This window comes from Conger conger, chromosome 10 (genome assembly GCF_963514075.1).
Source record: "Conger conger chromosome 10, fConCon1.1, whole genome shotgun sequence".
Taxonomy (NCBI): domain Eukaryota; kingdom Metazoa; phylum Chordata; class Actinopteri; order Anguilliformes; family Congridae; genus Conger; species Conger conger.
In genome coordinates, this window is record NC_083769.1 from 37,169,836 (window position 1) to 37,197,798 (window position 27,963).

Here is a 27,963-nt window from a genome sequence, read left to right on the forward strand (position 1 = left end):
TTGTGTACCTGGCTATTTTAATACATTAGTAAAACAGTGTTGGCGTACCAATACTATTCAATACTAATGAAGTGTAAGTCCGTTTTGTCTTGAACCCCAAGGGGAAGCGAATGATGAAATAGGTAGAAATGGCAACAACATCCCCGATAATACATGCCTACAAGTTCTGTGGGACCTACCCATATATTTTGATTCGTTAAATATAAGGAGTGTCTAAAATGCGAGGCCATTCCATTGGATTTCTCCCTTGTCCGTCGTATCTCGGCCGATCAGTCGTTTGCTGGTTACGTCATCCTGGGTTTCCCCTGTTTTACAAATAGAGTGACTTGATTACCATGAGATGAATGTAGAGTAGACAGACCACTGTTCATTGGGACTACCTAGCTACTGGCAAGTGAGGTGCACTGAGATTGTCCTGTATTTCGATTACACTTTCTTTTAGACAGAGTAATCTACGTCCGTAACAGTTGCTAGCTGGCTAGCAAACAGTGCATGCAAGATAGGCAGCAAACTGTTACAGTACGCTAGTTTGCTGTCGTGTGGAGTGAGCTACCCTGTGAACTTAATTGTAGATTGTCGCTGATATACTTAATAACGTTACTAATTTAACATCGACAGACTAAACCGTTTAGCTAAGGTTAGATACTAGTACGCATTTTCCATTATTTCCATTCAACGTTAGCTGGCACTTTCCTCAAATTGGTGACATCCGTAGCGAAATTGGCAACGTAAGAAATAAAATAAAAAAGCCTAAAACCGGCTAAGAAATGTCTGCCGTCACACCAGAACAAGAAAACGGTGAAAAGGGAATACTCTTGTTGTCGTCGACAGCAGATTTGTATCGAGAGTGTGTCAGCCAGGTAGCGTTACCTGGACAACCAGCACCCCACGAGCAACCACAGACCGTCTTCGTTATTTTGGATTCGCCTGCAGATTCCGTCAATTTACTGAGGTAAGTTGCTAACTTAGCTAACTGCCTTTTTGCCAAGCTAAATATGTCCTCTTGCTAGCCACCGTGTTTGACCATATCGGATATAAAAACGCCATAACGTATTCTACATGTGATAACGTTACTAGCTAGCTCAATCTAGCTCACTTAAGTTAACTAACTGTTAGCTCATTGTAGTTTAAATCTGTTCGCATAGCTAGTTGGTCTAGCTACCCAAAGTTGGTAAGCAGACGGGAACAACTGAATTTAGCTAGCTAACTTTCGCTAGATTCGCTCGCAATGCATCCATGTCTACGTCTGAATAGGTTAGCTAACGCTAAATGGCAAAATTAACTTTGAAGTTGAACACGGTTGAATTAACTCAATTAAGTTTGGTCATAAAGTAAGCTGGTGGTATATGATTAACGTTATTGTAACAAATTGTCTTGTAGCAAGGTTACAACGTGTCAACGTCGCTTTCTAGTTTCCTTGCTCCATATGAAAATAATTAGCTAACCACTTTAGCTGTCCATTTTCTTTGCTACTACTACCGTTAAATCATGAATTCATGCTTCCTCTACCCTTTCACGATCAATGTAATTTTGAGCGAAATTGGGTAGTGTGATTGTTTACACATTATTATGAGGCTATATTGAGCCATATTGAGTACACTTTGTTTTCCCCCATAAACAGAGATTCTTTGTTTCACCCGTCCTCACAAAGCAGGGTCAGACTGAGGGTGGCGATGTACCATTGAATGAAGTTTTGGACGAAATGTACAATATGACTCATCCACCATTCCAATGAACTCCTTACAGAAAAGAAAAACTATTGCCAAGCTTTGGTTGTTTTGTGCTGAAATTGGAATAATGACATCGTCGTAGAAGTTTTGTTGTTATTTTTTTGATATCTAATTACATTCATTTAAATTATCGGGTTTACTGATCACCGTAATTACGGTACTTGGCTGTTATTCCTCTAAAATGTAGTCATACCCCTAGTGTAGAACAGTTCAACAACGCTAATACTGTAAAGTGAGATTTGTAATTCATACATGTTTAAATGATCTGAAACACGTTTTTAATCATTCTTAATATTTAAATTGTCGAAACTATTACAAATGATCAAGTAGTTTACTTTTAATCACCTTCTAAGGCCTTACATGTTCTGTCTGGTTTCTTTAGGCTACCTCACATTCAAATTTCTTAAAATAGAATATATGCGATGATTTAGAGCCAAAACTTAGGCTCTCTTCTATGCTAAATCTTGAGGGAGCAGCATCAACAGTCATGATATCATGTTTTGCTTTTCAGTAAAGGTGAAACCAAAAAGTTCAAAGAACTTGGTTAAGTGCCATCATCACATGAGCATATTGTAATGCTCATGTCAGTCATAGCAGTTATTTTAGTAAGGCTGTTAGAAAGTCCTGTAAAGTAAACTCCTAATTGAAACTCAACAGGCATATGAGCTGCTTTTAAATAAAGGCAAATGGATCCAAATGTTTCAATAACCATATTACAATTTTTTCAGTTAAATATGACGCCAAGGACTCAAATTTCATATACTGCTTTTTGACATTGAATTATTCAGGGTGCTAAATTCCATAACACCCTACAAAATAATGTTGCAGTAAAGAGTAGCTGATGGTTTGAAAAACAGAAATAATAAGTTGTTGCTTCTGAACCTATCCCAATGTTCCCTCTGCACCCAGGCCTCTTAGTGCTGTAGATAAGCCAAAGAGAGCAGGTTTTTTTTATTGTTTTTCCAGTACATGCCTGTGGACCTTGAATATATGAGGATATGACTCAGCAAATCCACCAGCATTTTTTTTTTTTCCTCTGAGCCCAACATCCTGTGGATTTCTTGGCTGTGATCATTGTAGTCCTGCTGACTTCAGTGTTATTTGCATAGCCTCAACTTTTGAAGACTCAAATTTCTGCCTGTCCTACTGATTCTTCACAAAAATGCTGCTCACACATCTGTACACACCACTGTCTGTTTTCCTTTTGTCCACTACATTATTCCATTATGTCTTCTGTTTTGCTGAACAGTTTGCAATCTCTGTTTAAGGTTCGTAAGTAATTTTATTGTCCATATCTAGAGGCCACACATTTACATATCCTTCATAAACAAGCTACACAGGGGATGCTGTTGTGCCTTACTCTTGTTTGTCTTGGTTGATTAGTTGCAGGTGTGGAGGTCGTAGTAGACTGGAGGCTAGAAGGGCTGGACTTGCACACCACAAAACGGATAAAAGGAAACATTCCTTGGAAAGATGCTGCAGAAATGTTTTTAGCATGGTCAAATATGTATTCTTACAGCGGTTTCCCAAGGGGTTTGTCCTTCTATCTATTTTGCGATGGGCAAATCGTTTCCCTTCTAACCCTTGATAAATGGCAATAAAAAGATGATTTAACTGAATAAATGCAAGTATGCAATCACTAGTTTATTTCTTGGCACAAATGCAACTCAGTTATTTTAAACAGGATGACTAATATTGTGCAACATTTCTGGTAATTTTGTAGCAGAGAAAAGTGGGGAGGCAAACCGTTGGCAAACTTCTAGGTTTCCAAGAAAGCGTGGCATTTGGATTTGTCATTGGGGGTGGGGGGGGGGAATAACTTGGAAGTGGTGGTTCATGGAATATGGTGTTTGTTCCAGTTGCTAAGGTAATCTTTACTGAATCTTTGTGGTAAAGACAGACATGCTGTAACTTAATGACACCCCAGAATCCAGACCCTAGTTGTAACTTATATAAAACTGTCGAGATGCTTGTCGGTTTTACTGCATTCTGCAATGTGGAGATGGAGATCTGATTTCCTTTTAAGTGCTTTCCTTTTCCTTTTTACACCTTTTGGTCCTGGGGACCTTATTAAGAGTCCAAGAAAGTGATATTGCAAACTATATTTAGAAAAACAAAATTGCCCCCATTCAATGTCATTCAGTATAAGTAACATGGATAGGCTGTTCAAGGTTTAAGGCATTCTGAGCTGCTGTCATGACAGTGCGGTTCTGAAGAATGACTGATGTGCTGTGGCTGAAAGGCTGCCTTCATGGTACAGAATACGCCTCATAGGCCAGGGGTGTCAAACTGAATTCCCAGGGGGCCGCAGTGTCTGCAGTCTTTTGTGGTTTCCTTTCAATCAGCTGCCAATTAAGGTCAATTAAGGCCTTGAGAACAAGGCATGTGGATACTTTAACCAATCAATGACTTGAATTAACCCAGAACACCCCAAAAACCAGCAGACACTACGGCCCTCCAGGACTGGAGTTTGACATAGGCAGTTACTTGGAGAAAGCAGTATAAGGTATTCTCCTGTCACATTACATCGAAGAGACAAGGAGCAAATTCAGTACATGTAAACCTCTGCTGGACCCTGAACTATATGTGCATCACAAACACTATGATTATCGCATACCAGGAAAGAAGCTAGATCTCTGCCTGAACTCTGCTCAAGTTCAAGCTCAAAAAGTGGTTCGCAAGCAAAAACCAGGAATGATGAAGGAGACAGGCAGGAAAAAATGTTGTTAGTCTCTCACGAGAAGTCTTTGTGAAAGACTACAGGATGCATCTTTGCAGGGTCATCAAATAACACTGTAAACTACAAAGGAATGTACAAAATACCAGTTTCACTGGTTAGAATAAATGCATCAAAAGTCAATGGGAGGTGAAGACTTTCTGAAGGCACCAGAAATCTGTTGTTCCAGACAACTGTTTTTTATTTTTATTCCCCCCCCCTTGTATTTGTAAATTGGGCCAGGCATGTTTTGATGAAAGGAGATCACACAATGCATTAACAAGGTATGTCCCGTGTGTCCAGTTCTGGTTTTCTTTCCTGCCAGGTAATTAACTGAACAATCAGTGCTACTAATTACTGACTCCAAGGAAAAGGGAGGGTGGAAAACCAGCAGCTCTCAGCCCTGTGACTGTGATTTCATGATCCCTGCTTATGGTCATTTGAAGTCTGAATAAATATCACAGACTCTGAGGTTCCACAGGTGAAAAGGCAGATTAGTTCATACAGGCATGCCTGAGAAGCCCCCGGAATGTGCCAAAGGCCTATCTATACATGAATACATTGGAAATTAGAATTTTTTTAATTTTTTTTTTTTTTATATATAAGTTTATTTTTTAAGGTTTTGCATCATGAATGTTTTTAATTTGTGTTTGAAGGAGAAAACATATTTACAGCCCAATACAGGTGTTTCAGGCAGGACCGTTTGCCTTACACTCATGGTCCTGGCTTTACTTGGCACTTAACTGTAATTAAGTGCTTTAATTAATCAGTTAACTCACCTCACTTGGTTTCTTTGGTCTGAATTGGTTGCTGAAAACAAAAACGAGCACACCCTGCAGCTCTCCAGGACCAGGAGTGAGGACCACGACCTTATACACCGCAACATACAGAAAACTGGTCTCAAACTCATTGCCACGGAGAGCCGTGTGTGTGTGTGTGTGTGTGTGTGTGTGTGTGTGTGTGTGTGTGTGTGTGTGTGTGTGTGTGTGTGTGTGTGTGTGTGTGTGTGTGTGTGTGTGTGTGTGTGTGTGTGTGTGTGTGTGTGTGTGTGTGTGTGTGTGTGTTCATTCCAAACCATTAATGCTGCCTTTATTCCAATGACTCATTCAGCCCCATGTATTTAACTGCATTAAAGCACAGAACAGTTATTTTGAGAAAAAAAACATAACACATTTGACTTTATGTGCAAACCTACAGCCTAAAAAATAAAACCAGCATACACCTGGCCCTCCATGGCACTGGGGCTGAGACCACTGCTTATGATCATTCTTTCATAAACCCCCTTACACAACAATGTTATGGAAAAATGTGTACAAATTTGGACTCCATGGCTTGCCACCATGCCATGATTTGAGGTAGGGGCTATTCTGTGAACTCAACTGAAACTCAGGTCACCAGTTTGCCACTTTCAGTGGTGCCTGCCTCAACTGCCCCTTTCACTTGATAACCATTGAATTAATCAACTGTTCTGTTAGCATTATCCAACTACGTGTGGTGTAGATTGTATTCCAGTTAATGTAGCTGCTGTTCTCCGCATTGTACGGTGATGTTTAATACTCACTCATTGCAACCCTGTTGCTGGCGTTCACCCTCTCATAACAGTTGTAATTAGTCAGTGTGGTGTTACCAGGATGAGCATCGCTTAGAAATGAACGATAATACTCGTCCATTTCCCCCAATAAATTATGTTTCCAGAGTCCAGACTGAAAATGTTTCCCGAGTTGCACAACGAAATCAAGACAAATGCGCTTTCTTGGACGTAATGATGTACAATGGCGCCCCCGTGTGGTGCCAACCATTGTGCTCATAGTTTACTAGCTCTCACTATTTTTAGCAACTATGTTGCTGTGTTGAGGCTTTTGCGCAACTTAAACCTTTTGGCTAATTTTTAAAGCCAGTTCCGACCGTAGAAGAATCGCGGTGTCTTTGTAAACGACCGAGGTAGTTGTGAAGTATTTTCTAGGAGGAATCGGATGGATCCGGAGAATATTTTCCATATTGTAATTAAATATTTTCCGTGTAAAACCGGCTAACAGCGAGTGCTTCCTCTTTCAAAATGGCAAACCATGGATTGCTTGCTGAAGCTTACAAAACACGGAAATTGTGATTGCATGGGAAATTTTAAAATGCACACTGTTCACTGAATTTAAATCTGCTTACGCTGGCACATTTAACCAGGGTTGAAAGAGAAATTCATTACCCCGCTATATGCCAGTTGTGGAATTTCGACGTGTGGCCGGAATATTTGTCAAGTTACCCTACCCTGTACTTTCGATTCGACAACCGACTATAGGTAAGTGTAGAAATCGCGTATCAAACATGCGTTTCTAAATGATCATCTTCGTGACAGAGAAAATGCGAGTACTATAGATTGTTCGAGATGTTATTTTCATATTATGATCTGCTTGTATAACTACAGCATTTGACGTTTCGGTAGGGCAGCAGTGTTTACATTCTGGGAACGCTGAAGCCTGGGTTAGGCGACAGTCGGCTACATTTCACTCGATATTTCAGCGACGGTTCTAGTAGCCTGTGATTAAATGCGCAGTCTTTGGCTCCATTGAAGTGGCATATAAATACAACATCCGAAGTGATGAAGTGCAATGATGAATTATTGTGCGTAATTTGGGCACAGCCCATCATGACTCGTTGCATGGCTAGATAGCGAGCGAGTTTGTTGTTCTCTGGACTATTCACCATTGATATTTAGGACAACAATTTCCCACACATGTCTTTCCAAAGTTTAAATGTTTAAAATTTAGGTCGGGCTGCAGTTAATATTGGTCTACCATGTTAACTGGTGGTCTATGGAACATTTAAAGCAGATCGAATAGTGCCTTTGCTTTTTTTATTTTATTTTTTGGGCCTTCAGTGTTAATTCTACTCACACTGAAGGTGAATCGTGAACCAGTTGTTAGACTTTATATCATAAATTCTGCAGAATGTTCCAGCAGTTTTTAGAAGTTGCCAGCTTATTTTTACATTATTAATTTGGTTCAATGGCTGTATTTATTTTGCTTATTTTTTTCCTTTTTGCAGACAGACCTAATTGATATTTTGCAAATGACTCTCCTGGTAAACTGAGATATTACTTTGTTGCCTAAGTCGCATAGGCCTGAGTGCTTTGACCAATGAAAGCCTACAACAACACTTGCGTGTGGCTTTTGAACTCCGGAGCTTCGGGTCCAGAGGGCATTGCATTGCCTAAATCGCACACACTGCCACACATCAACAAAATATGTGCTGTCAGTGTCACTGAGAGATTAAAAACAGCATATTGTCCATTGGATTATGGGCAGAACACACTAGACTCGCGTGAGCGTTAATGAGATCGTGTGTGTTTCGTTGCATTTCACTTTCATTGATAGCCATGTTTTATTTGAACCAACACCCTGTATTAACTAAAAGAATTCAAGGAAAACATATGGCACATTTGTCTGGTTGTGCTATGATTCGAATTACTGTGTGGTAGTGGATAGACTGCACGTTTTCCTGAACGTTTTCGGAGTTTTAATTTGTATTGCATTTATTCCCATTATTAATTTCTGTTCATTGCCAGCAGTGGATTTGGTACAATTGGTTTATTTGAAACTTGTGGTATTCATCAGTCTCTTAACTATTGAAGAGCCTTTTTATAGGACGGCTTTTTACTGTAAATGGTGAGTCATAGGTGTGACTCACAGGGAGAACCCGCACTCTTCAATTTTCCTTTTCCGTCTGCTGCCCGACATCAGTGGAGTTTTCAGAGCACAATAGAATCACAGTTATATAGCATTCCAGTGCTGGAATGTTGAGCTCAGTTGCAGGGACTTTGCCTTAGCGCGTGTAGAGCACACTGCTATTTGTTGTAGGTGTCGCTATACTGTGTGGCAGGTAAGAGGCTGTCACGTCACATCAAGGTCACATCACGTGTAATGGGATGTAAAAGGGACAGGACCTTTTAGTTTATGTAACAAATTCCTGTCTTGTTACTGTTGGCACTCATTTGTGGCTACCGTTAGGCTAATTCAGGATCGCCACATTGGGCTCTGGCCATACATAATGGACATGGTTTCTGGATTTCAGTCCTGGTAGAATTAATTTTTCATACAAGTTCAGTTAGGCATGTCAAAAACAGTGGATGAAATGTATCTTCTAGTTTCTTGGTTGATCAGTTAGACCAGCTCAAGCTATATTTTGAAGCAGAAAGCTGGATTTTACTCCAGGGTTTACTCATGTCTGCCATATCTCTCTTACCTGGCTATCTCTGTAATAAAATTGAAGAATGTGTGAATCAATGGAAACCAGCCTTGGTTGGGATGATTAATAGGAAAGTAAAGAATGTTTGTAAGTAGCTGCTTATAAAGGTACGAGGGGGATCAATAGGCAGATTTGTTCTCACCAGACTGAAGTATTGGTTGCAGACTTAAAAAACATGTGTCTTATACAACCAAATGAAAATAAAAAGGAAATGTGTTTATAAAAGAGTAGCTCCTTTAAAAGCGTTATCTTTGGATCAGTCTGCGATTCATATTAATCTGCAGATGGGAGAATGGGTTGCGCGAATGGCAGACCTGGGTGAATACTGTGTGGGTTAGAGCGGTTGGGGTATCTTGCTGAATTCTTCCTTTCCCTGATAAGGCCTGATAAGTCCTGCAGGTACGGAGAGGGGAGAGGGACACAGTGTGCCGATGGGTGAGGTTTGAGACTCCGCCTGTGTTTCCCCAGCCCTGCTGTGGACTGCAGTCAGAGCAGCAGAAGATTGCTGCGCTGTGTTATTTCACCAGAGCCGGTCTGTAGACTCCCTAAATGCACACTGACATTCCTGTCGTGTTGAGAACGACTGAGGCGGTCGGTGTGCTGTCTGGACAGATCTCCCAGCGCTGGGCTACAATAATTTCTGTGTGCATTATGTCACCAAACTGCCTGCATCCCCGCGGTTCTGTTTATGTCAGCACAGGCACTGCCTGCATGGGAGGCCGTTCATAGAATGAGAAATGAGTGACATGAAAGTGATTTCACCTGGCAAACCTGTCGGGGTCTGTGCTTGGTACCTCTCAGAAACTGTAGTCTGTCGTTTTTAAAGAGTGCTGTGTCTTAGCCATAGTGCTATAGTGTCCTTCAGGTTTATGTCAGAGACAACAGGGAACGGTGTTCTGTTTTTTTCCAGTTGTCTTCTTATTTTTCATTTCAGTGTCTGTTCTGCCAGTCTGGCTGCCATTTCCTACTGTCAGCAGATCAGAAAGTATTGTCTACTGCTTTCTGTTCTCCATTGTTGGGAGAAATCTGAAATGAAATGCCTGGAACTTCTGCATACTAACCAACTGTTTTTCACAAGTCTAACCAGATCGCTCATTATATAATCTTCACAATCATCAATCTCCTCAATCTCCTTCTTTCTCCACAGTGTGGAGTCTCTTTTGCCCGAGTCGGGCATTGTTGCGGATATCGACGTTGAGAACATTCTCTCCACTGACTCCGGAACTTTCTACCAGCTGAAGAGCCAGCCCATCACTCTAAGGTGAGTACAGACACACGTATGGTGCAGTACCGATCAGACAAGGTGTTTGATTTCGTACCTTTAATTGTTAGCATTTAGCACATTTATCTCGGGGCCTTTTTATTTTTATTTTAAGGAATATAATGCTTTTGAGCATGTTTTTCTCGAATTGTGACATTTTCCCTATAGTCGGGTGTAAGTAAATTTGCTTGGGGACATGTCCCCCTCCCCCCTTGGTAGGCTGTACAGACTGCTCACAGTTGAGTAAAGCTGTTAAAATATTATTGGTTCTGTGATGTTTTTACAGTAAATCATAATGAAAAATGCTGCACCTATAATTATGGTTACTCCTGTCATTGCGCCCATGTGCTTTTGTGAGAGTGTGAATGTGAAACTCTTTGAGCTGCTCGTGCTGGGCTTGCGTGAGAGCAGGTGGCTGTTTGTGTGTGGGATTAAAAGGAGCAGATCAAAGGGACACGGTTATATTTAAAATTCAATTTTCTGTCCTCAGATGATGCTTCAGGGTTTTCCCTTTTATATTGTCGGGTCTGGAGAGGGCATCCGGTCCTCATGGGAGAGTGTATTAAAAAAATAATCTAGAAGTGCATAGACCATAAGGGTGGACTTCCAAGTCACGCACCCTGCTTCACATTGAGGGTGGTTTGGTCGACTTATTTCTGTGAAGTTGTTATAACTCAACGTTATTGAGTAGTGGGTGAAAGAGGTTTTCCTTTTGCACTGTTTGGAACCTTCCATCTACGTTTTATTTTATTTTCTCTGTGGTACACGCGTAGGTTCTCATCAGGTAGAAGGAGAAGTGCAACTCCTGCTCCCAGTTCTTTACGGACATATCTGCCACAGATATAGGCCTGGTTAATGATCTTTACCTGGGGTGGAATTGTTCCTGCTCAATCTCAAGTGGCAGAAATGGTGAGACATCCCTGATTGGCTTGTGGAACAAGCACTGGCCTCTTTGGCCTGAAGCACACCAGGAGTGCATGAGTAGCGGCCTTTCACTGTCCATGCTAGCGGATTAGTGCTTCTGAGCAATGGTTTCGCGTGGAAATGTTGTACTGTCTCCACGCTACATGTCCTCTCTGCTCCTGGTTTGAATCGGACCTTGAGGCCTGCAAATTGAGCGCTGACACGTTTGGCTGGGGAGCTGCAGTACAGAACGTCCCGGAGAATCCTGGGACATGTTTGTGTTTGTCGGAGGGCTGCTGAGCCCCTCTTAGCGCCTAAAGCCTTAATCATAGAGCAGGTCTCACAAGAGGAACGTGTTTTTATCCCGTTACGAAAGTGTTCATTAACGCCACAAACTTCTGTGTTCCTCAGACAGAAGTGTTTGTCACATTCATAGTGTTAATAAGCAGTTTTATCTTGAGAGCAGTAAAGTGTGTGGACTGTACTTTATCAAACATGATTAGTTTTGTCTGTGCCCTGTTGAGATTTTGAATGTGTTGTGTATTCTCTTCTCCACTCCCCCATTGGACCTTGCAGCAACACACCTTAATCTTTTGGGTACTTTTGGGTACTTTTGGCCGATGGTTTAGTTGTAGCCTGGCTTCAGATTCCCAGACTCCAAATCCCCAACTGTTTCCTGCCAAAAAAGAACCAAAGGCAAAACAATGATTCACAAGCTTATCGGTGCCAGTATCCACCCTCCTCCTCTGTCTACAGCTTGAAAGTGAATTCCCGCAGGGCGCTCTCTCTGATGTATGACGAGCTTCAGAGACTGGCTGATTTTCATTAGCGTGCTCACGTTTTAAACGTTATAACGGAAAAGCATGCCACGGGCTCCTGTTTTTCCAACATCAAGGCATGACATTAACCTTTTTCCTCCCACTGATTCAAAAAAATCCTCAGCCGTTTTAAACATTTTACCAGCCACAGTACCTTTTACAGTATTAAATAACCTGGCTGCTAGAGTAGAAAATCTTACCAGCTCTATGAACAGTTTACCAGCATTTGGTGTTTCACACCCTGTAACATCTCCAGGTTACATTGTTGCTTTCAACTTTTTACAGTTATGTTCACCTTAACTCTGCCTCTCCTGCCCTTTCTGTACAGCAAGCTTGTCATTCGGCTGCTATCGTGCAGCTGTTGTTATTATGGGATAAGTTACAGAGTTTCTGTTGTAAAGTTTACAGTTTGGTCATTCAGCAGGTCGGTTCGGCAGGACTCTGCAGCGCTTCCATTTTAGGAGCATTTGCTCCTGAAAATTGATGTGTGCTAACTGGAAAAATAATCTCCTAATGGGGGTGCATTAGTGTGCTCCTAAAATGTTCAACTTAGGAGCACATGTGCTCCTTGGAGAGTAATGTTAGCAGAGAGCCTCATTTAGTCAAAGCAACTTCCATTCCACATTGAAAGCCTTATGACCTTGACAGCTAAGTAGAGTTATAGTTCATCAACTCCTGCCATTGCCCTTCACTAAGGCACTGGCCTCAGAACTGGAGTTGGTCCCCAGGCGCTGCGCTGTGGCTGCCCACTTCTCCTAAGTAACTAGGATGGGTGAAATGCCAATGGCAAATTACCCCACAGGGTTCAATAAAGTTCATCTTTTAAAGGTACTTTCCTGGAGACCGGAGGCTCATTCCAATCGCATATACTTCACCGCCTTCTTTTATTCCTAGCATCTTTTCCTTGTTCCTTGCTCCACCCGTCAGGGGAGGCAAGAAAAGGAAGCCAGCATGAAGCTGAAGATGGGGGAATGGAGAACAACATGAATTTGGAATGTCCTTGTTCCTTCATACGTCAGTTACAGACATGGCAGATGCGAGGAGCGGTGGATCCATAGGTTGATCATTTCTACATCACACATCCTGAGGAAATACTTTCACAAGGGATGCACTCCTGTTTTCTTGCTCAAGAACTCTTCGGGTGCCTATTATCTCCTGGCCACTAGCTCCTTGAAGGAACATTTAATGGTTTGGTCAGGCAATGACCAAGGAAAAAGGAGGTGGAAATTGAGCGGTTGGAATGAGCCCCAGGGTGCAGTGTTTGAGCCTCAGGAGGCCGGGGCCTAGGCGCTGTGTCCTGGGTGTGGGGGTGTCGTGTTTCTGTTTTGATTCCTCTGTCGCAGGGACTTCCCACTGATGACTCTGCATCTCTCCACTGCTTTCCTCATGGCTCTGGTCTCCACGGACAGAATGTCTTGTAGTGGACTTTACACTGCCCCATTTAGCACTGCTTCCCCCGATAAGTCTACAGAAGCCCCCCTCCCCCCCCCCCCACCCCTGTACTTCCCGGTCATGTTTCATCTTACTGTAGTGATATTCGGCCTGTGCAACAGCGGCCCTTGTGGGAGACACTGGAAATGCACGGGAAGGGTGCGTAAAGGGAGAGTGAGTGGAATTGGGAAAGAGGCAGGGCAAAGAGGCAACAGCCATGCCTATGGAATGTGAACAACATGTCCTTCTAAAAGTAACTTCAGCTGCTGAGTTTGTTTCAGAAATACTGGTGTGAATGGTGTATTTAAGCTGTGTTTAAAAAAATTGGTGTTTTTCATCTCTAAAATATGTAAGTATATATATTCTTTAATCAGAGATGCTGTGTGTATGATACTGTAAATAAAATATTGAAACGACGCTTGGCTTTCTGTATTGTTCAGAATGTTGTGATGCACTGCAGTACCTGCGGCGGATGATTGACCTTCACACTCTGTGTAACAGCGGCGTACCGTGGCGTGTGAGCGTCTGACCCCCTGATCCCCTGACCCGTCTCTCCCCCGCAGCCCCGTGCTGACGTCGGCCTCGCCCTTGCCCTCGCCCAGCGGCAGCGCCGTCATGACGTCCCGCGTGTTGCTGCGGCAGCAGCTGATGCGGGAGCAGGCGCGGGAGCAGGAGAGGAGGGAGGCGCAGCAGCAGGCCTCCTCTGCCCAGCTCCGAGCCGCCGACACCTCCCCCGCCATCTCCGTCTCCGCCCCGCCCGGGGCCGCCCGCCCGCCTCCGGCGCAGGTGCCCGTGGAGGTGCTCAAGGTAAGACGGAGAGACCCCTCCTGGCCCTGGGCGACTCTGGGCTCACACGGGCCCCTCTCCTTGCTCTGCGGATGGCTGAGGAATAGGCCGTATTCAAGCCGCACTATATATCAAACCGTTTCTTTTAAGTGTGATAAGAATAACCACCACCATGGGACATATAGGTTCTATTTTGTCTTTTTTCTTTAATCATACCTCATGCCAATCATATGAGGCGAAAGGCTTCTGGGGAAAAAACATACTGATATCTGCTGGGTGCTGATTAAGCTGCCTGTCGGCTGCAAGGTCGTACACCTATGTGATCATGTGATTTTTTATTTTTTTTCTCCAATCGCATGGACGCTACAAGGCCTTGCTGCTGATTAGCACCCAGTAGATACCAGTTTTTCGCATGACCTCTGACTTGGTTGTTTCTTGGTTGATTAAGTAAAAAAGACGAAAGAAAGCCTATATGCCCCATTCTTAATATGTTAAAAAAAACATGATTTAATATCTAAAACATGAGCCATATTATTTACTGCTTGTCCTCTTCATTGAGAGAAATGTGTTCTGGTTGTTTTTGGTAAACTCTGCTTGACTGTTTGTGTGTTTGTCTGTGTGACAGGTGCAGACCCACCTGGAGAACCCCACTAAGTACCACATCCAGCAGTCCCAGCGGCAGCAGGTCAAGCGCTACCTCTCCACCACCCTCGGAAGTAAGGTGGCCAATCAGACGATGGGGACGTCCCCCTCGCCTCAGGCTGGCTCTGCCCCCGAGCTCACCCCAGCAGCCAGCAGCACTCCCAGCAGTCCTATGGCTCTGCTCAACCTGGGAAACAAAGAGGAGGTACTGAACACCATCACTTGGCACCACTCACTGAACCCCATCACTTAGCACCACTCACTGAACCCCATCACTTAGCACCACTCACTGAACATTATCACTTGACACCACTCACTGAATACCATCACTTAGCACCACTCACTGAACCCCATCACTTAGCACCACTCACTGAACACCATCACTTGACACCACTCACTGAACACCATCACTTGACACCACTCACTGAACACCATCATTTAACACCACCCACTGAACACCACCCACTGAACACCATCACTGAACACCATCACTGAACACCATGCACTGAACACCATCAGTGCATGGTTTTAGAGGCATTTATCAAATGGTGTGAGGACTCACATCTCCACCTGAACACTTCTAAGACAAAAGAGATGTCTATTAATTTCAGGAAAGAGCCCACATCCGGTCTGACTAGTATTGGAGGACAGCCTATACAGTCAGTCACGGAATATAAATACCTCGGGGTTGTCTTAGATAATAAGCTGAAGTGGGACAAATATACTGAATCCATTAACAAAAAGAGCCAGCAAAGGCTTTACTTTCTTAAAAAGTTAGCCTTATTTGATGTCAATCTCACCATGCTTAAGATGTTTTACAGTGCCTTTGTTGAGAGTGTTTTAACTTTTGGCCTTATTTGCTGGTTTGGTAATGCAACAGAAGCACAGAAAAAAACCCTGAGCAAAACTGTAACCAGTGCCGGCAAATTGCTGGGCTTTAAACTGACCAGCTTAGAAGAGAGTTACAGAACCAGGTCTCTCAAGAAAGCAGAAAAAATCATCTCTGACCCCAAGCACTCTCTGTGTACAGCCTTCGACCGGTTACCTTCTGGGCGTAGGTTCCGGCAGCCAGCCTTTTCAAAAAACAGGTCCAAACATTCATTCATACCACAGGTGATTAAATCCCTGAATGGTAACGTCTAACCCACATATTTTATATATTTTTTTATATTTATATTTTATTCACCTAGTTTAACTCTGTCTAGCGGGTCCAGCCAGAGCACTACTCTTATTTTGTTATCTATGTCGTAACTACCAGCAGTTGCTATAGTGCACCGTGTTTTTAAAAAAAATAATTTTTATTAATTTTGGACTTCAGATCTGATCTGTTGATGTTACATGTCTGTCTCTATGTGCTGTGCCTGTTTTTATGTAACACCACCAACAATGATTTTCTACCGAAAACTAATTTCCCCACGGGGACAATAAAGTACCTACTAGTACTACTATCACTTAACACAACTTACTGAACACAGTCACTGAGCACAACTTACTGAACACAGTCATAGTAATTCATGCCTGTTTGTCATCTGATGCTGTGGTTATATGCAGTTTTATCAACAGACTACTGACATTGTGAGTCTTGGCAGAAAATAAAAGCACAAAATGAGCTTCAGCATTAAGAGTCAAAATGTCTTTCTTTTTACAGTCTGTGGCTTACTACAAGAAAACACATTTGGAATTAATAATAGCAACATTTGCATGGATATTTTGGATCTCCTATTCCTGTTTATCACGGTCACCAGTAAAATTGATTCCTCCAAATAACTAGCAGAATTTCTGTCGTCCTAAAGATCATAAAAATTTGGCAGGGAAGTCTGCTGCTGCTTGGAGAGTTGATGTTCTTTTGATGTTAACAAGAATTCCAGCTTTGTAATTTGAGAACCTCCCCCACCCCTCCCATTTAGCTTCTAAAAATAACAACACTGACCCCCAATGGGGAACTGTGGTAGTCCACATTTGGAATTGATTAAAATTTTACTGGGTAAAATTTGGAATGTTAAAGTCTGCCTCTTGCCAGGCCGTCACTGTAAATAATAATCTGTTCTTAAACGACCCGCCTGGTTAAGTAAAGGTTATTTTTAAAATGAAATGTACATTTTCTCTTGTATTATCTGTTTAATTGAGAGGCACATCCAGTTAAGACATGTACTCCTCTTTTTTAATTCTTTTTTTCAGTTTATATATTATTTTTCAGCCATCTACTCAATTCTTTGTATAACAATCAATTTCATGTTTGTTTTCTTAACCAAACTAATCCATTCCTTAATCCAGTAGCTTAGTTCTGTATGAAGTCCAGTGATATTTTATGTGGAATTATGAATCCAGTGATATTTAATGTTCTTAATTGTGTCCTGGCCTGTCTGTGTGTTTTTGGAGTTACAGTAGGACATGCTTTCAGGTCTCTGTGTGAAGGAGGTGCTTCTCTTATCTTGCACGCTCCGGTTTGGTGCCACATTGCTTTGCCAAATACCACACCAGCATCTTAATGAGATCTGCGCCCGCAATGCAACAAGCCTAGCCTTTTAAAGCTCTGTCCTGCTTACTGTATGGATTTGGGTATTCAGACTTAATTTACAGAGGGTCAAACGCATTCAATAGCCAACTTTAGGTTTGGGTGTATGGCAGAGGTGAACACTTGAGTGATCGCCACTGCTAGTTCCCGGTTGGGCGTTTCTGTTGTTTGTTTTAACGGTGTGTGAAAAAGTGGAAGAGGACGTCTTATTTAAGTGTGGTTTTTGAGTCATTTTGAAAACGCTGTGTCTGCAACTGTTTTGTACGGTCATCGTTTGTCTAGTGACTCAACTGTGAATGACAGCTAGAATCTGTTCATTCGGAGCACCAGCAACCAGCAGCAGCTTTTCTGTGTTTGACTCTTAATCTTTATTAATCTCTCTCCTCAGATTGATGATGTAATTGATGACATCATTAGCCTGGAGTCCAGTTTCAATGACGACATCATGACTTTGATTGACTCTGGCCTACAGCTCCCCAACACGGTATGTATTTACAGTTTAGTGGATGATGTTTACACCATATTGCAAGCACATGGGTTCTGTCACTTTTTAGTTTTCTGTTCATTTTTTTTATTTCTGTAATTGTATTGGGATGGATAGAGAACAGACAGTGGTTGTTCATTTGCTGTTGTAGTGCTAAATAAGAGCTTGTAATCTTCAATGCAGCCTATAATTTTTGGGACACTGCCTACAACTTCAGAAACCGCACCATCGTGAAAATGCTGGGTGCCATCAAATGTTCTGCCATCCATTAACAAGGTTTTAACTGCATCCATGTATAAGCAGTGCTTTTGGTTCACTACCTAGATGTTTTGTCCTACAGTCCTACATATTCTTTTCTTGGTAGTGCGCTATTGCCTGTGAATGGACTGCTGAATTGACCACATTCTCAAAAAGTCTGAATTGGAAGGAAATGGCCTGGCTGTTCTGACGGAAGCTGAACAGAAAGTGTCAGCGGGTGTTGTGGATGTGGCTGCACTGCGGTTTGGGATCACAGCAGACCGCTTTGGGGGTGTTCAGCCTGGTGTGTAGCTTTTTACGGAGAATTGTCATAAAGGCGCTTCACAGAAAAAGAGAAGGTAAATTGGGCTGAAACAAGGCCCACTTGCTCACTGGGATTGTTGGCGGTGCTTTGGGACGCTTGGGCTGAATGTGACTTGTTGGCGGTACTTGGGGTCGCTGCAGATGAATGTAGCTGGAGATACTGGAATCCAGTGGGGCAGTGGGAGTAAACAGACACTTCTGACACATGGCTAACACACGCCAGGCCCGCGCAACCTGGGTGGGGTCAGAGCCGGGAGGCGCACAGCGACTGCGGCAGTTTGCTAAGCACAGATAGCCAACGGGAAGTTTTTTTTTTATTCTCTCTCTCTCTCTCTCTCTCCCTCTCTATCCTCCTCTCTCACACAAAGACATTTCCCCATTTTTAAACTGCCTTCTCTTTGAGAGAGAGAGAAAGAGGAAGGTGAGCGCGGTGTTCTGAAGATGAGGATTTTAGTTTTGCTGCAAGAGCATGAAAAGAAAAGAAATAACCCTGAGGTAAATGCGTGTGTGTGTGTGTGTGTGTGTGTGTGTGTGTGTGTGTGTGTGTGTGTGTGGAAATGTGTTTCAAGTTGTCAGAACACATGCGGTGAGGTGCCTTTTTAAATCTTGAGATACTAGGGCATTGTGGTTGTAGCCCTGCATTGCTTTGTCGTGGGTACTTCTGTTTAAGCACTGAAAAGCATTGTACTGTCAGGTGAATGAAACCGTTTTTGGTATACTTGTGGGGACAGTGTGTAGCATATGTAGTGGACACATGCAGCTCTGTGAGACCAGGAGCTTATACAGAAAGAGGAAGGAGCGTATTGAAACTGCTCTGAATTTTAACAATCGCTCTTTGACATCTGCTGTACAGCAGCGTTTGGACTGATTTTTTTGGAGCCGCAGAGTGAATGTGCCAGGCATGGCTGTGGCCTTGCCAACCTTGAAGCAGACTCTGCAGGAAATGTGTGTGAACGGGGGGGGGGTCCTTTCTGGAATATTTGTCTCAGCCCCAGAAAGTCCGGTTATCTTATGCCCTGATAATTATTCAGTTCTCTTCATTCTCTTAATTCTGTGCTTGGAACTTCCTTCAAACCCTCTTTACCCTTAATTTGAATATATTATCTTATCCGGAGGTTAGCTGCCTCTCCTTGAGTTGTCGTTAGGCCAATGAAATGCTCTCCCATGTCTCAAAATTTCACCTATTCCTGGCAGAAGGCATAATTCTGTTTCAGTAATGTAACGTCACAGTTTTTCCTAGATTCTCAGCCTTGGCTATCATGGATTTTGCCATTAGCAGTGTACAGATTAACAGTGCCGCCCGCTCTCAACAAACACGTGGCTGTTTAGATTCAATCTAATTTTTAAGGAATAGTTTGTGATATTCGAAGAACTGCAGTAGAGCAGTTACACTGGCATGCCTGGCTCCACAAGACTAGAATGGATGAGAATCTCCAGTAAGTAACCAGTAAGAAAGGAATTGAACCACTGAGAATATAAATTACCCTGCTTGCTGACAGTAAAGCATTCAGGTTTCAAGTTAGCAGTACTGATTGTTACATCTGCTTTAGTGTGTTCAGTTAAGAACTCTAATCAGACATTTGTGATATTGCACCTTAAAGGGTTAATTATCTTGGCATTTAAATATTGTCCTAGATGTCAAGGCATTTTAGGAATTCTATTCAGAAAAATACCTAAAAGCCAATGGAATGTTTTTGTAATGTGCATTTTTATTTTCTTTTGGGTACATTTTTATGTGTAAATCACCAACTTTTCCATTTACAAGACAAGCTGAGTCATTTTTGCTGCAGTGATTCATTGGTTCTTCTTTTCAGAATAATTGATTCATTGCCAGTAATTTTTAGCTCATTTTTAGGAAATATTTTCATTGAACTTTTCATGCGCCGCTTTATATTTTCCACAAAATCCACCACTTTGCTTTCCAATTATGATAACTTATACCACGGCTGCCATCGTCTGTGATGTGACGAATTGTGACACGTAAGAGGAAATCTCAGACTGCAGCCATGCCTGTCTGACACGTTCTGTGGGTTTGAGGAATTGGGGAGCTTGGTGTCGATGGTGATTTGCGCTGTGCCTTCCTTGCTTATTTTAAAGAAACCTAACACACCTTTTTTTTTATGTGCAGAAAAATAAAGAAAAAAATTGACTAGTGACCTGTAACTGGTTGATCATTTGCTGGGAGTGGCCTCTACTGAACTCTGCGTTCTGATTGGTTGTTTCCAGCTGCCGGTGTCGGGGAACCTCCTGGATGTGTACAGCAGCCCTGGAATGGCAGCTCCCACCATCACCGTCAGCAACTCCTGCCCCGCTGACCTGCCCAACGTTAAGAGAGAGATGACCGGTACAAATTCCTGCTGCTCCTCCCCTGTCTCTCCCTCTCTGTCTCCCTCTCTCTGTCTCCCTCTCTCTGTTTCCCTCTCTCTGTCTCTCTCTCTCTCTCTCTCTCTCTCCTGTCCACAGAGCTTCCTGGATTTTGTTCCAGCTTCTGCTCATAATTATTTCATTCATTCAATCATATCTTGATCTGACATTTGTATTAGCACCAGCTCAAGTCCTAAGGACTTTACTGTGCTCAAGTACAGGAGTAAACCAGCATAGTTTATGGAGCTGTCAGTCAGAAAACTAAGCGATTGGTTGTAAAAAAAACCAGCATGCAGACTGGCCCTCCAGGACTGGACCCTGATAGATTGCTCTCTTGTGTATTCTGTATTTTATCCCAGCCTGTGGCCATTTATTTAGCCCATCAGTCACCTTCACTAGATAAATTGCAGATTGGGAGGGATTGAGTGCAGCCCAAACAGACACATTACCTCTTCTCTTCCTAAACAACCTGCAACAATGTGCTGGATTTGTATGTCATTTCTGTTCACTTATTCATTTTTATTCAATTGTAATTAAATTAAATTCTAACTGCAATGTCAGTAATTGTAAGGGATTCTGTTACCCCAAAAGGTTTTTATCAAATATATTTTAGCATATCTATCCGTGTTTTAAATGTGTAAACTTTTTCATTTTTTTTCAGATGCTGAAGTGAAAGCAATCGTGAAAGAGCGTCAGAAGAAGGACAACCATAACCTGAGTGAGTTTTTGTGTGTGTGCGTGCGTGTGCGTGTGCACATGTATGTGTGCTGTCCCCACCGTTTCTTTTACAATGCATTCGAGTTTGTGTGTGGTTCTCCTCCTGACACGTGTTTCTCCCATCTCCAGTCGAGAGGAGGAGGAGGTTTAACATCAACGACCGCATCAAGGAGCTGGGAGGACTCATTCCCAAGTCAAGTGACCCGTCAGTACAACTTATGATTTTCCTTTTTATTTCAAAATTAGTATTCACATTTAGCAAATGATCGTGAAGTTTCACACTTTTCTACATTTGCAAATTAACATATTTGTTTGTGGGAAATCAGTTTTTGCTTTATTGGCCTATTTAGTTATCCCCAAAATACTATGAAAAATAATATATTGTGTATGTAATGTGAAGAGGCATATGTTTACTGCGTGTGAAGCTCACCCAGTGTACTGCAAAAAACGAAAAGTCTTGAGAACCACTGAGAATATAAATTACCCTGCTTGCTGACAGTAAAGCATTCATTGGGACCACAAACCTCAGAATCCAGTGTTTACGTTCTCCATTGGTTTCAAGTTAGCAGTACTGATTGTTACATCTGCTTTAGTGTGTTCAGTTAAGAACACTAATCAGACATTTGTGATATTGCACCTTAAAGGGTTAATTATCTTGGCATTTAAATATTGTCCTAGATGTCAAGGCATTTTAGGAATTCTATTCAGAAAAATACCTAAAAGCCAATGGAATGTTTTTGCAATGTGCATTTTTATGTTCTGTTGGGTACATTTTTATGTGTAAATCACCAACTTTTCCATTTAACAAAAAACGAAACGTCTAAACAAGTATTTTATTGTTATATTTAGACTTACAATTTTATTTCTATTACGTTTCTGCTAAAAAAAAAAAAAAAAAAAACATGACCAAAAGGTTGCCAATGAGGTGAGAGACTAACGATGCCAACTGCCTGTAGGGTGCCAATCTTTCACTTATCAATGAAAAAATAACTTGCTACAAGCTAATGTTTTGTTCTTGAGAGAAAAAAATATTTTTTGCAGTGTGTACAAGCTGAACAGTATGAGTCAAGAGCACCTGGCCTTCATGGAGGAATGGCTCCGCTGTGTGTTCAGTCAGTTTGCCTGTGCCTAGCCTGTTCTCTGCGGTCTGTCCTGGTGTGTGTCTGTAAACGCTGCTCTCTGTCGCTCTCTGCTGGTGGCTCAGGGAGATGCGCTGGAATAAGGGCACCATCCTGAAGGCATCGGTGGACTACATCCGCAAGCTGCAGAAGGAGCAGCAGAGATCCAAGGAGATGGAGACGCGGCAGAGGAAGCTGGAGCACGCCAACCGCAGTCTGCTACTGCGTATACAGGTCTGTACACACACACACACATGCACATACACACACACATGAACATATACGCACGCACGCACACACACACACACACACACACACACACATGAACATACACACACACACACACACACACACGAACATATACACACACACACACACACACACATGAACATATACACACACACACACACGCACACACATCAACATATACACACACACGCACATACACACATCAGCATATATGTGCACACACACACATATACGCACACGCACACACACACTGTACTGCTGCTGCGCATACAGATCAGTACACATACACATACACACACACACACACACACATATAGACACAGTACTGCTGCTGTGCATACAGATCAGTGCAGACACACACACAGTAACTGCTGCTGCACATACAGGTTGGTACTATATGCACACGCATGTACATACACACATGTGCACATGCATACACACACTGTTCCTGTTGAAATGATCTGAGATGGGCTGTACATAGGGCTCAGGGTTTATGATGAATGGCCTATTATGTGTGGCTAGGTTTACAGCATCCAGTAAGAAGTGATCAGCACCCTTTAAGAGCTGTTATTCATTCGTACAGCTGCAGCTCAATCCCATGTGGAATGAAATCTTCCATTCTGTACATTCAGGCCGAATTCACTGAGTGCCTTTTAGTCTTAGCACTTTAATCCTGCAATGTTGGCCAGCTCAGAAATCTTTTAAAATGGCAAGGCATGTAAACACAAGTCATCCACTTCAGTTTTAGCGATATGCCAGCGCGTGTTTTTAGGCAGTGGTAGCTGAGGTGTTAGTCTTCCTTCTGTGGAGTCAAAGTCAGGACAATGCTGGAACGTGCTACTCTGAAAGTAAAAGTTGAAAACCACGCTGGCCACTGGGAAGATCACTGAAGCACCACAATTACATACCACTGGGCTGAGTCATGAGTATGTCTCTGTGTTTGTGAGAAATGGCACACGCTGAAATCACGAAACTGCCTGCTTGTGGAGAGTGTAAAGGGGCCTGTATCAGGAAGCTGATTTACAGCTCTTTTTACTTCAGTCCTTGTTCCAGATTTGGGCGGTTTCCGGGTTTTACTCGGCACTGTTATCCAGCTCAGTAATCCTGCTTCGTGTTGTGGGTGTGGGACAGCAGGCGTGACACACTGCTTTGTGATTGGACAGGAGCTGGAGATGCAGGCGCGGCTCCACGGCCTCTCCGCGCCCTCCCTGGGGGCCGAGCTGGACCTCCTGCAGCAGCAGTCCGCCTCCGGCGAGGCCCTCCCCCAATCGCTGCTCGGCCTGGGCGGAGCCGCGGCGCAGGCCGTCTCCCCCTCCTTCCTGTCCCCGCCGCCGTCGGCCATGAGCAGCGCGCTGGACCTGGGGGCGCTGAGCTTCGGCGAGCTGGACGACCCCGGCTCCTCCGCCTTCGGGCCCGGCCTGATGTCCGAAATGGGCCTGGACGACATTCTGATGGACGACGGGGGTGCCCTGTCCCCCGTGGGGGGCGCCGACCCCCTGCTCTCCTCCGTGTCCCCCGGAGCCTCCAAGACCAGCAGCCGACGCAGCAGCTTCAGCATGGAGGAGGACTCGTGACAGGCCGCAGGGCGGGGCGGGGCGGGGCGGCAGTGTTAGGCACGGGCGTTAGACCCGGGTGTCGCCCCGGGAGACTCAAGAGCCACAACAGCCTTCTGCATCTTCACTTCCTTCAGACGTGTGTGAAATCCTGGAAACGCTCGCGGTGAAAAACGGCTCCCCTCTTCTTTCGGATCGGGTTTTGTTTCCAATCCCACGGCTAGCTTGGCCCCCGACAAGTAGATCGTTTTTCCCGTGCTGGGAAATGATAGCAGATGGCAGTTTAAAATGCCGCTTTCCTCCACTTCCGTTACAGCTTTGGGTCAGAGGGGTTCAGTCATGGGAGAGCAGGATGCTGAAGTGCAGGGGGTGTTGTGGCTCTTCACCCGGTGCTTTCCTCCACAGGACTTTGTGCTACAAATAGAAAAGGAACTAAAAGAAGAGACATTACGTGACATTAATACTAGATTTTTTGGAAAGCGTGTTCTAGATTTTTATCTGCTTCTCTTTATTTTCCTTCATTTTTACTGTACATACAGTATCCTTATTAGAGTGGTTATAAGCACTCTAATTCTGGGGGCATGACAAGGCTCCCCTGTCAATGTTTCAGTGTAGACATTAGAAAGAAGTGCTTAGACAGCCAGATAAATTCTATTTTTATTTTGTTACACAGATTTGTTTTATATATATAATTGTATGCATGAATGTACACCTGATTTAAAGGATCATAGCCTGTCAGTAACTAAAGGGACTGCCCTGTCGTCTGTGAGCTGGGCTCAAGCTTGGCCCAGGTCAACAAGCAGAAGTGACAGGGCATCGACTAAACACACTTTATCTCTTATTCTGCTTCCGGGTAGGCTGTCCACTTCAAAGCAGCGTTGCTTCTCGTACCACTATATTACGATAAACTCCCTTTAATGGAAACGCTGTTTATTAGGTAGCCAATGAGGGCGTCCAGCCTCTGTAGCATGCTTGGGGACGTTGCTGTAGTTTACGGTCATGTGCTATTCGCAGGGACTTCATGTCTCTCCTGCTTTAGAGGGCTCTGGAGGCCCTTATCTCCCAATGAAATGGCCTTTCTTCCGCTTTCTTTCCTCCAGCCTGTGATCTTGCGTGTTTTCCAGTTTGGTGTAAAAGACTTGTCTGTTTTGAAACTTTACTCTCTTCCTTCCTAGGTTAGACTTTCCCAAAGCAAACATCAACAGATCTTAAGCAATAAGTTTAAATGTTTACTCACTGTGAGAACCCAGTCCTTTTTTGGGGGTGGGTTGGGAGGGGGGGTGTAGTATGAGTGAAATTTAGTTTTCCGAGTGCTAAGAAATGCTAGATTATGGTGCGGATATGATATGAAGTTTGCCCTTTTGACAATGCGATTGCTAATATCCGCACAACGGAATGCATTTGTATTAGTGTCCAATAGGCTATTGTTCATGATAGTTTATTTTATACTATAATTAGCTGGTCATGGAGTGTCGCCTTCATAGTTCAACATCTGTTTTAACTGATTTTACGAAGCTGAATTTCAGCATGGTCATGAGTCGCTTAAATGGACTTAAATGGAAGACTGATAGTTCACTACCTATGGCCTTTTGCGCACACCTCTCTGTGATAACTTCTTAATACATTGGTATCTGCAGAATATAGGTAGTTTATCTGAATCTAGAACTGGGCTTGGCACAGCAAACTGAACAGTTGGTATCAAGGTAAACCGTTATTAGTCTGTGAGCCGTGAATTGCATTCAAATGATAAACCATTCCATCCTCAAGTGGCGTTTTTGCTATAATCGTGTACAAGAATCATGGAAGCAAAAGAGCAAAAGGAGGAAATGTTGCATGGTCTCCCTTCACCATAGCTGTGAAACCCCTCAGTGTCTGACTGACCCACGCTGTGTTTAATGCTCGCACGGCAGGGGAACACTGTGCTGTCTCTGTTCTGAATAGACGCAGCCCTTTCCGTATTCATGGCATTGCTGTAACCCAAAGCTCCAGTTCTATAACAGAGCCCTGCAGACAGCCTGTCCCCACTTAACCTCAGCTCGGATGTGCTCCTGGGCTCAGTTTGAGAAAGAAATGCCGTTGTAACTGAAAGGAATAATTCATGATAAAGTGCCCTTTTAAAACGCAGGAAACAAAGTTGTTCAATGCTGTCTTTAATCAAAATCAGTTCTGTGAATAACTTACTTGATTATTATTTTTCTTAATAATAATGGCAGTTTGTGTGTGAACCATTTCATAACCCTATATTCCAAACAGAAACACAACTCCGTACGGCTGCTCTTTGTGGGGTAAGATGGCTGCTTATGTTGGTGACAGAAATGGCTGCCATGTCCAGTATGTTAGGACAGTCTTAACCATGGTTAATATGGCAGGATCGTTTCTCATGGGAAAAGAGGTGGAATGTCAGTCTGGATCTTTTTAAAGATCATTGATTTGGCTTGACATTTGTAAACATGAATATTTGCCCACCCAAACATGAACATGCTATGACTGTAATGCAAACCAAAAATCATCCAATGGAAGCTCCAACAGCCACGAGTTCAGTTTCGAGCCTCTCGTTTGATTTCAGGGAAAGCCAGAAAATCCTCAAAAATGTTTGACATTCAGAAGGGCTGAAGTTAAAGGATGTTTAAAGTAATCCGACAGTGGAAATCCTTTAATTTCACAACCCGGTTTGCTTCTTATTAAAAAAAATTCCTTTTTGTCGTTAAATGTTCATATATCAAAGCAATATGTATGCAAGCAAAGTGTAGCTTCTGGTTACGTAGCTAGCAGATATTTTCACACATAAAGCATGAAGCCACCATCAGTCAAGCCAACAGGGCACTAGAATAATGTTTATCTCAACTAAAAAAGAAAAAAAAAACTGACCAATCTGTGTGTCTGTATGCAATACGTGTGTGTGCATGTGTGTGTGTGTGTGTGTGTGTGTGTGCGTACGTGTGCGTACGTGTGCGTGCGTGTGTGTGTAGTGTGCGTGCATATGTATATATATATATATATACACATAAATTTCACAATAGTCTATTTGATGAAACATTTCTTTAATATTTTTTAATAGGTTGTGTATTCTATAATTGTATGAGGTGATAGTCATACACCATACTTTAGATTGGGTTTTAATGCATCTGGCATTTTAAAAAAAGCCTATTCCCTCTCATTAACCAGCTTCACTTTCCCTTTGTTTTGGTTGGGAGTATTTGCTAGTGGAATGAAATATTCCTTTTGCAGGTGAAAGTGAAATGGCAGGGTCACAGTAGGTTTGGAGTTAGTATGTCTGCAGCAGCTGCATGCAGGGGGTGCTGTGCACCCATCGGGGCGGGGGAGGGGGGGGCGGGGTGGGTGGGGACTGCTGTAGACGGGGTGTTTAGTGTCTCAGTTCGTGTGGGGTGTGGTAAGTTGTGGATGTGCGTAGTGTGTCGCTGGAGTTGCGTCGTACGTGCCGATTGTCTGCGTTTGTGACTAAACATTCCCCTTGCCTTTAAGGGAGATGCAGTCCACTGTAGTGTCTGTATGTACATGTAAGAAATCTGGTCTCACCTTTTTGTTGAAGTCCCTGTCCCGACACCCTACAGTGTGACAAACGGGAGAACAGAGTCTGTGGGCTAGTACGTACAGAGTGACAGGATGGAGAGTGTGGTTACCTGGGTCTTTTGGACGGTACAGTCGAATTCGATTGAGACGTGTCACTCCGCTTGGAGAAATGCTGTAAAAGTGTGTTTTCGGGTCAGTGTTTTTTCGAGCCCTGTCCCTGTGTTGGGAGGGATCTTCGTGTGGTAATGTGAGTTGTGCTTTGGATTGTTTATGGGAGTGTTTAGTGTCCCAGGACCCTGGCCCTCTCCTCTGAGTCGGATTTGTTTGGGAACGCCGAACGGGATG

The 27,963-nt window shown here is 43.2% G+C and overlaps 1 protein-coding gene across 2 annotated transcripts; it reads left to right on the plus strand.

Moving 5' to 3' along the window:
- Positions 1 to 347: 347 nt before the first annotated feature.
- Positions 348 to 27,418, plus strand: tfe3a (transcription factor binding to IGHM enhancer 3a). 2 transcript variants are annotated; one of them, XM_061256912.1, is made up of 10 exons: positions 348 to 952; positions 9,833 to 9,946; positions 13,662 to 13,905; positions 14,510 to 14,731; positions 17,430 to 17,525; positions 20,313 to 20,430; positions 21,112 to 21,168; positions 21,297 to 21,372; positions 22,372 to 22,519; positions 23,698 to 27,418. In XM_061256912.1, exons 1-10 carry the CDS (start codon positions 768 to 770, stop codon positions 24,106 to 24,108), a joined length of 1,671 nt encoding a protein of 556 aa, XP_061112896.1. In that variant the 5' UTR covers positions 348 to 767; the 3' UTR covers positions 24,109 to 27,418. The 2 variants fall into 2 exon arrangements, with proteins under 2 accessions (XP_061112896.1, XP_061112897.1); XM_061256913.1 differs by lacking the exon at positions 348 to 952 and adding an exon at positions 6,281 to 6,739.
- Positions 27,419 to 27,963: the final 545 nt, after the last annotated feature.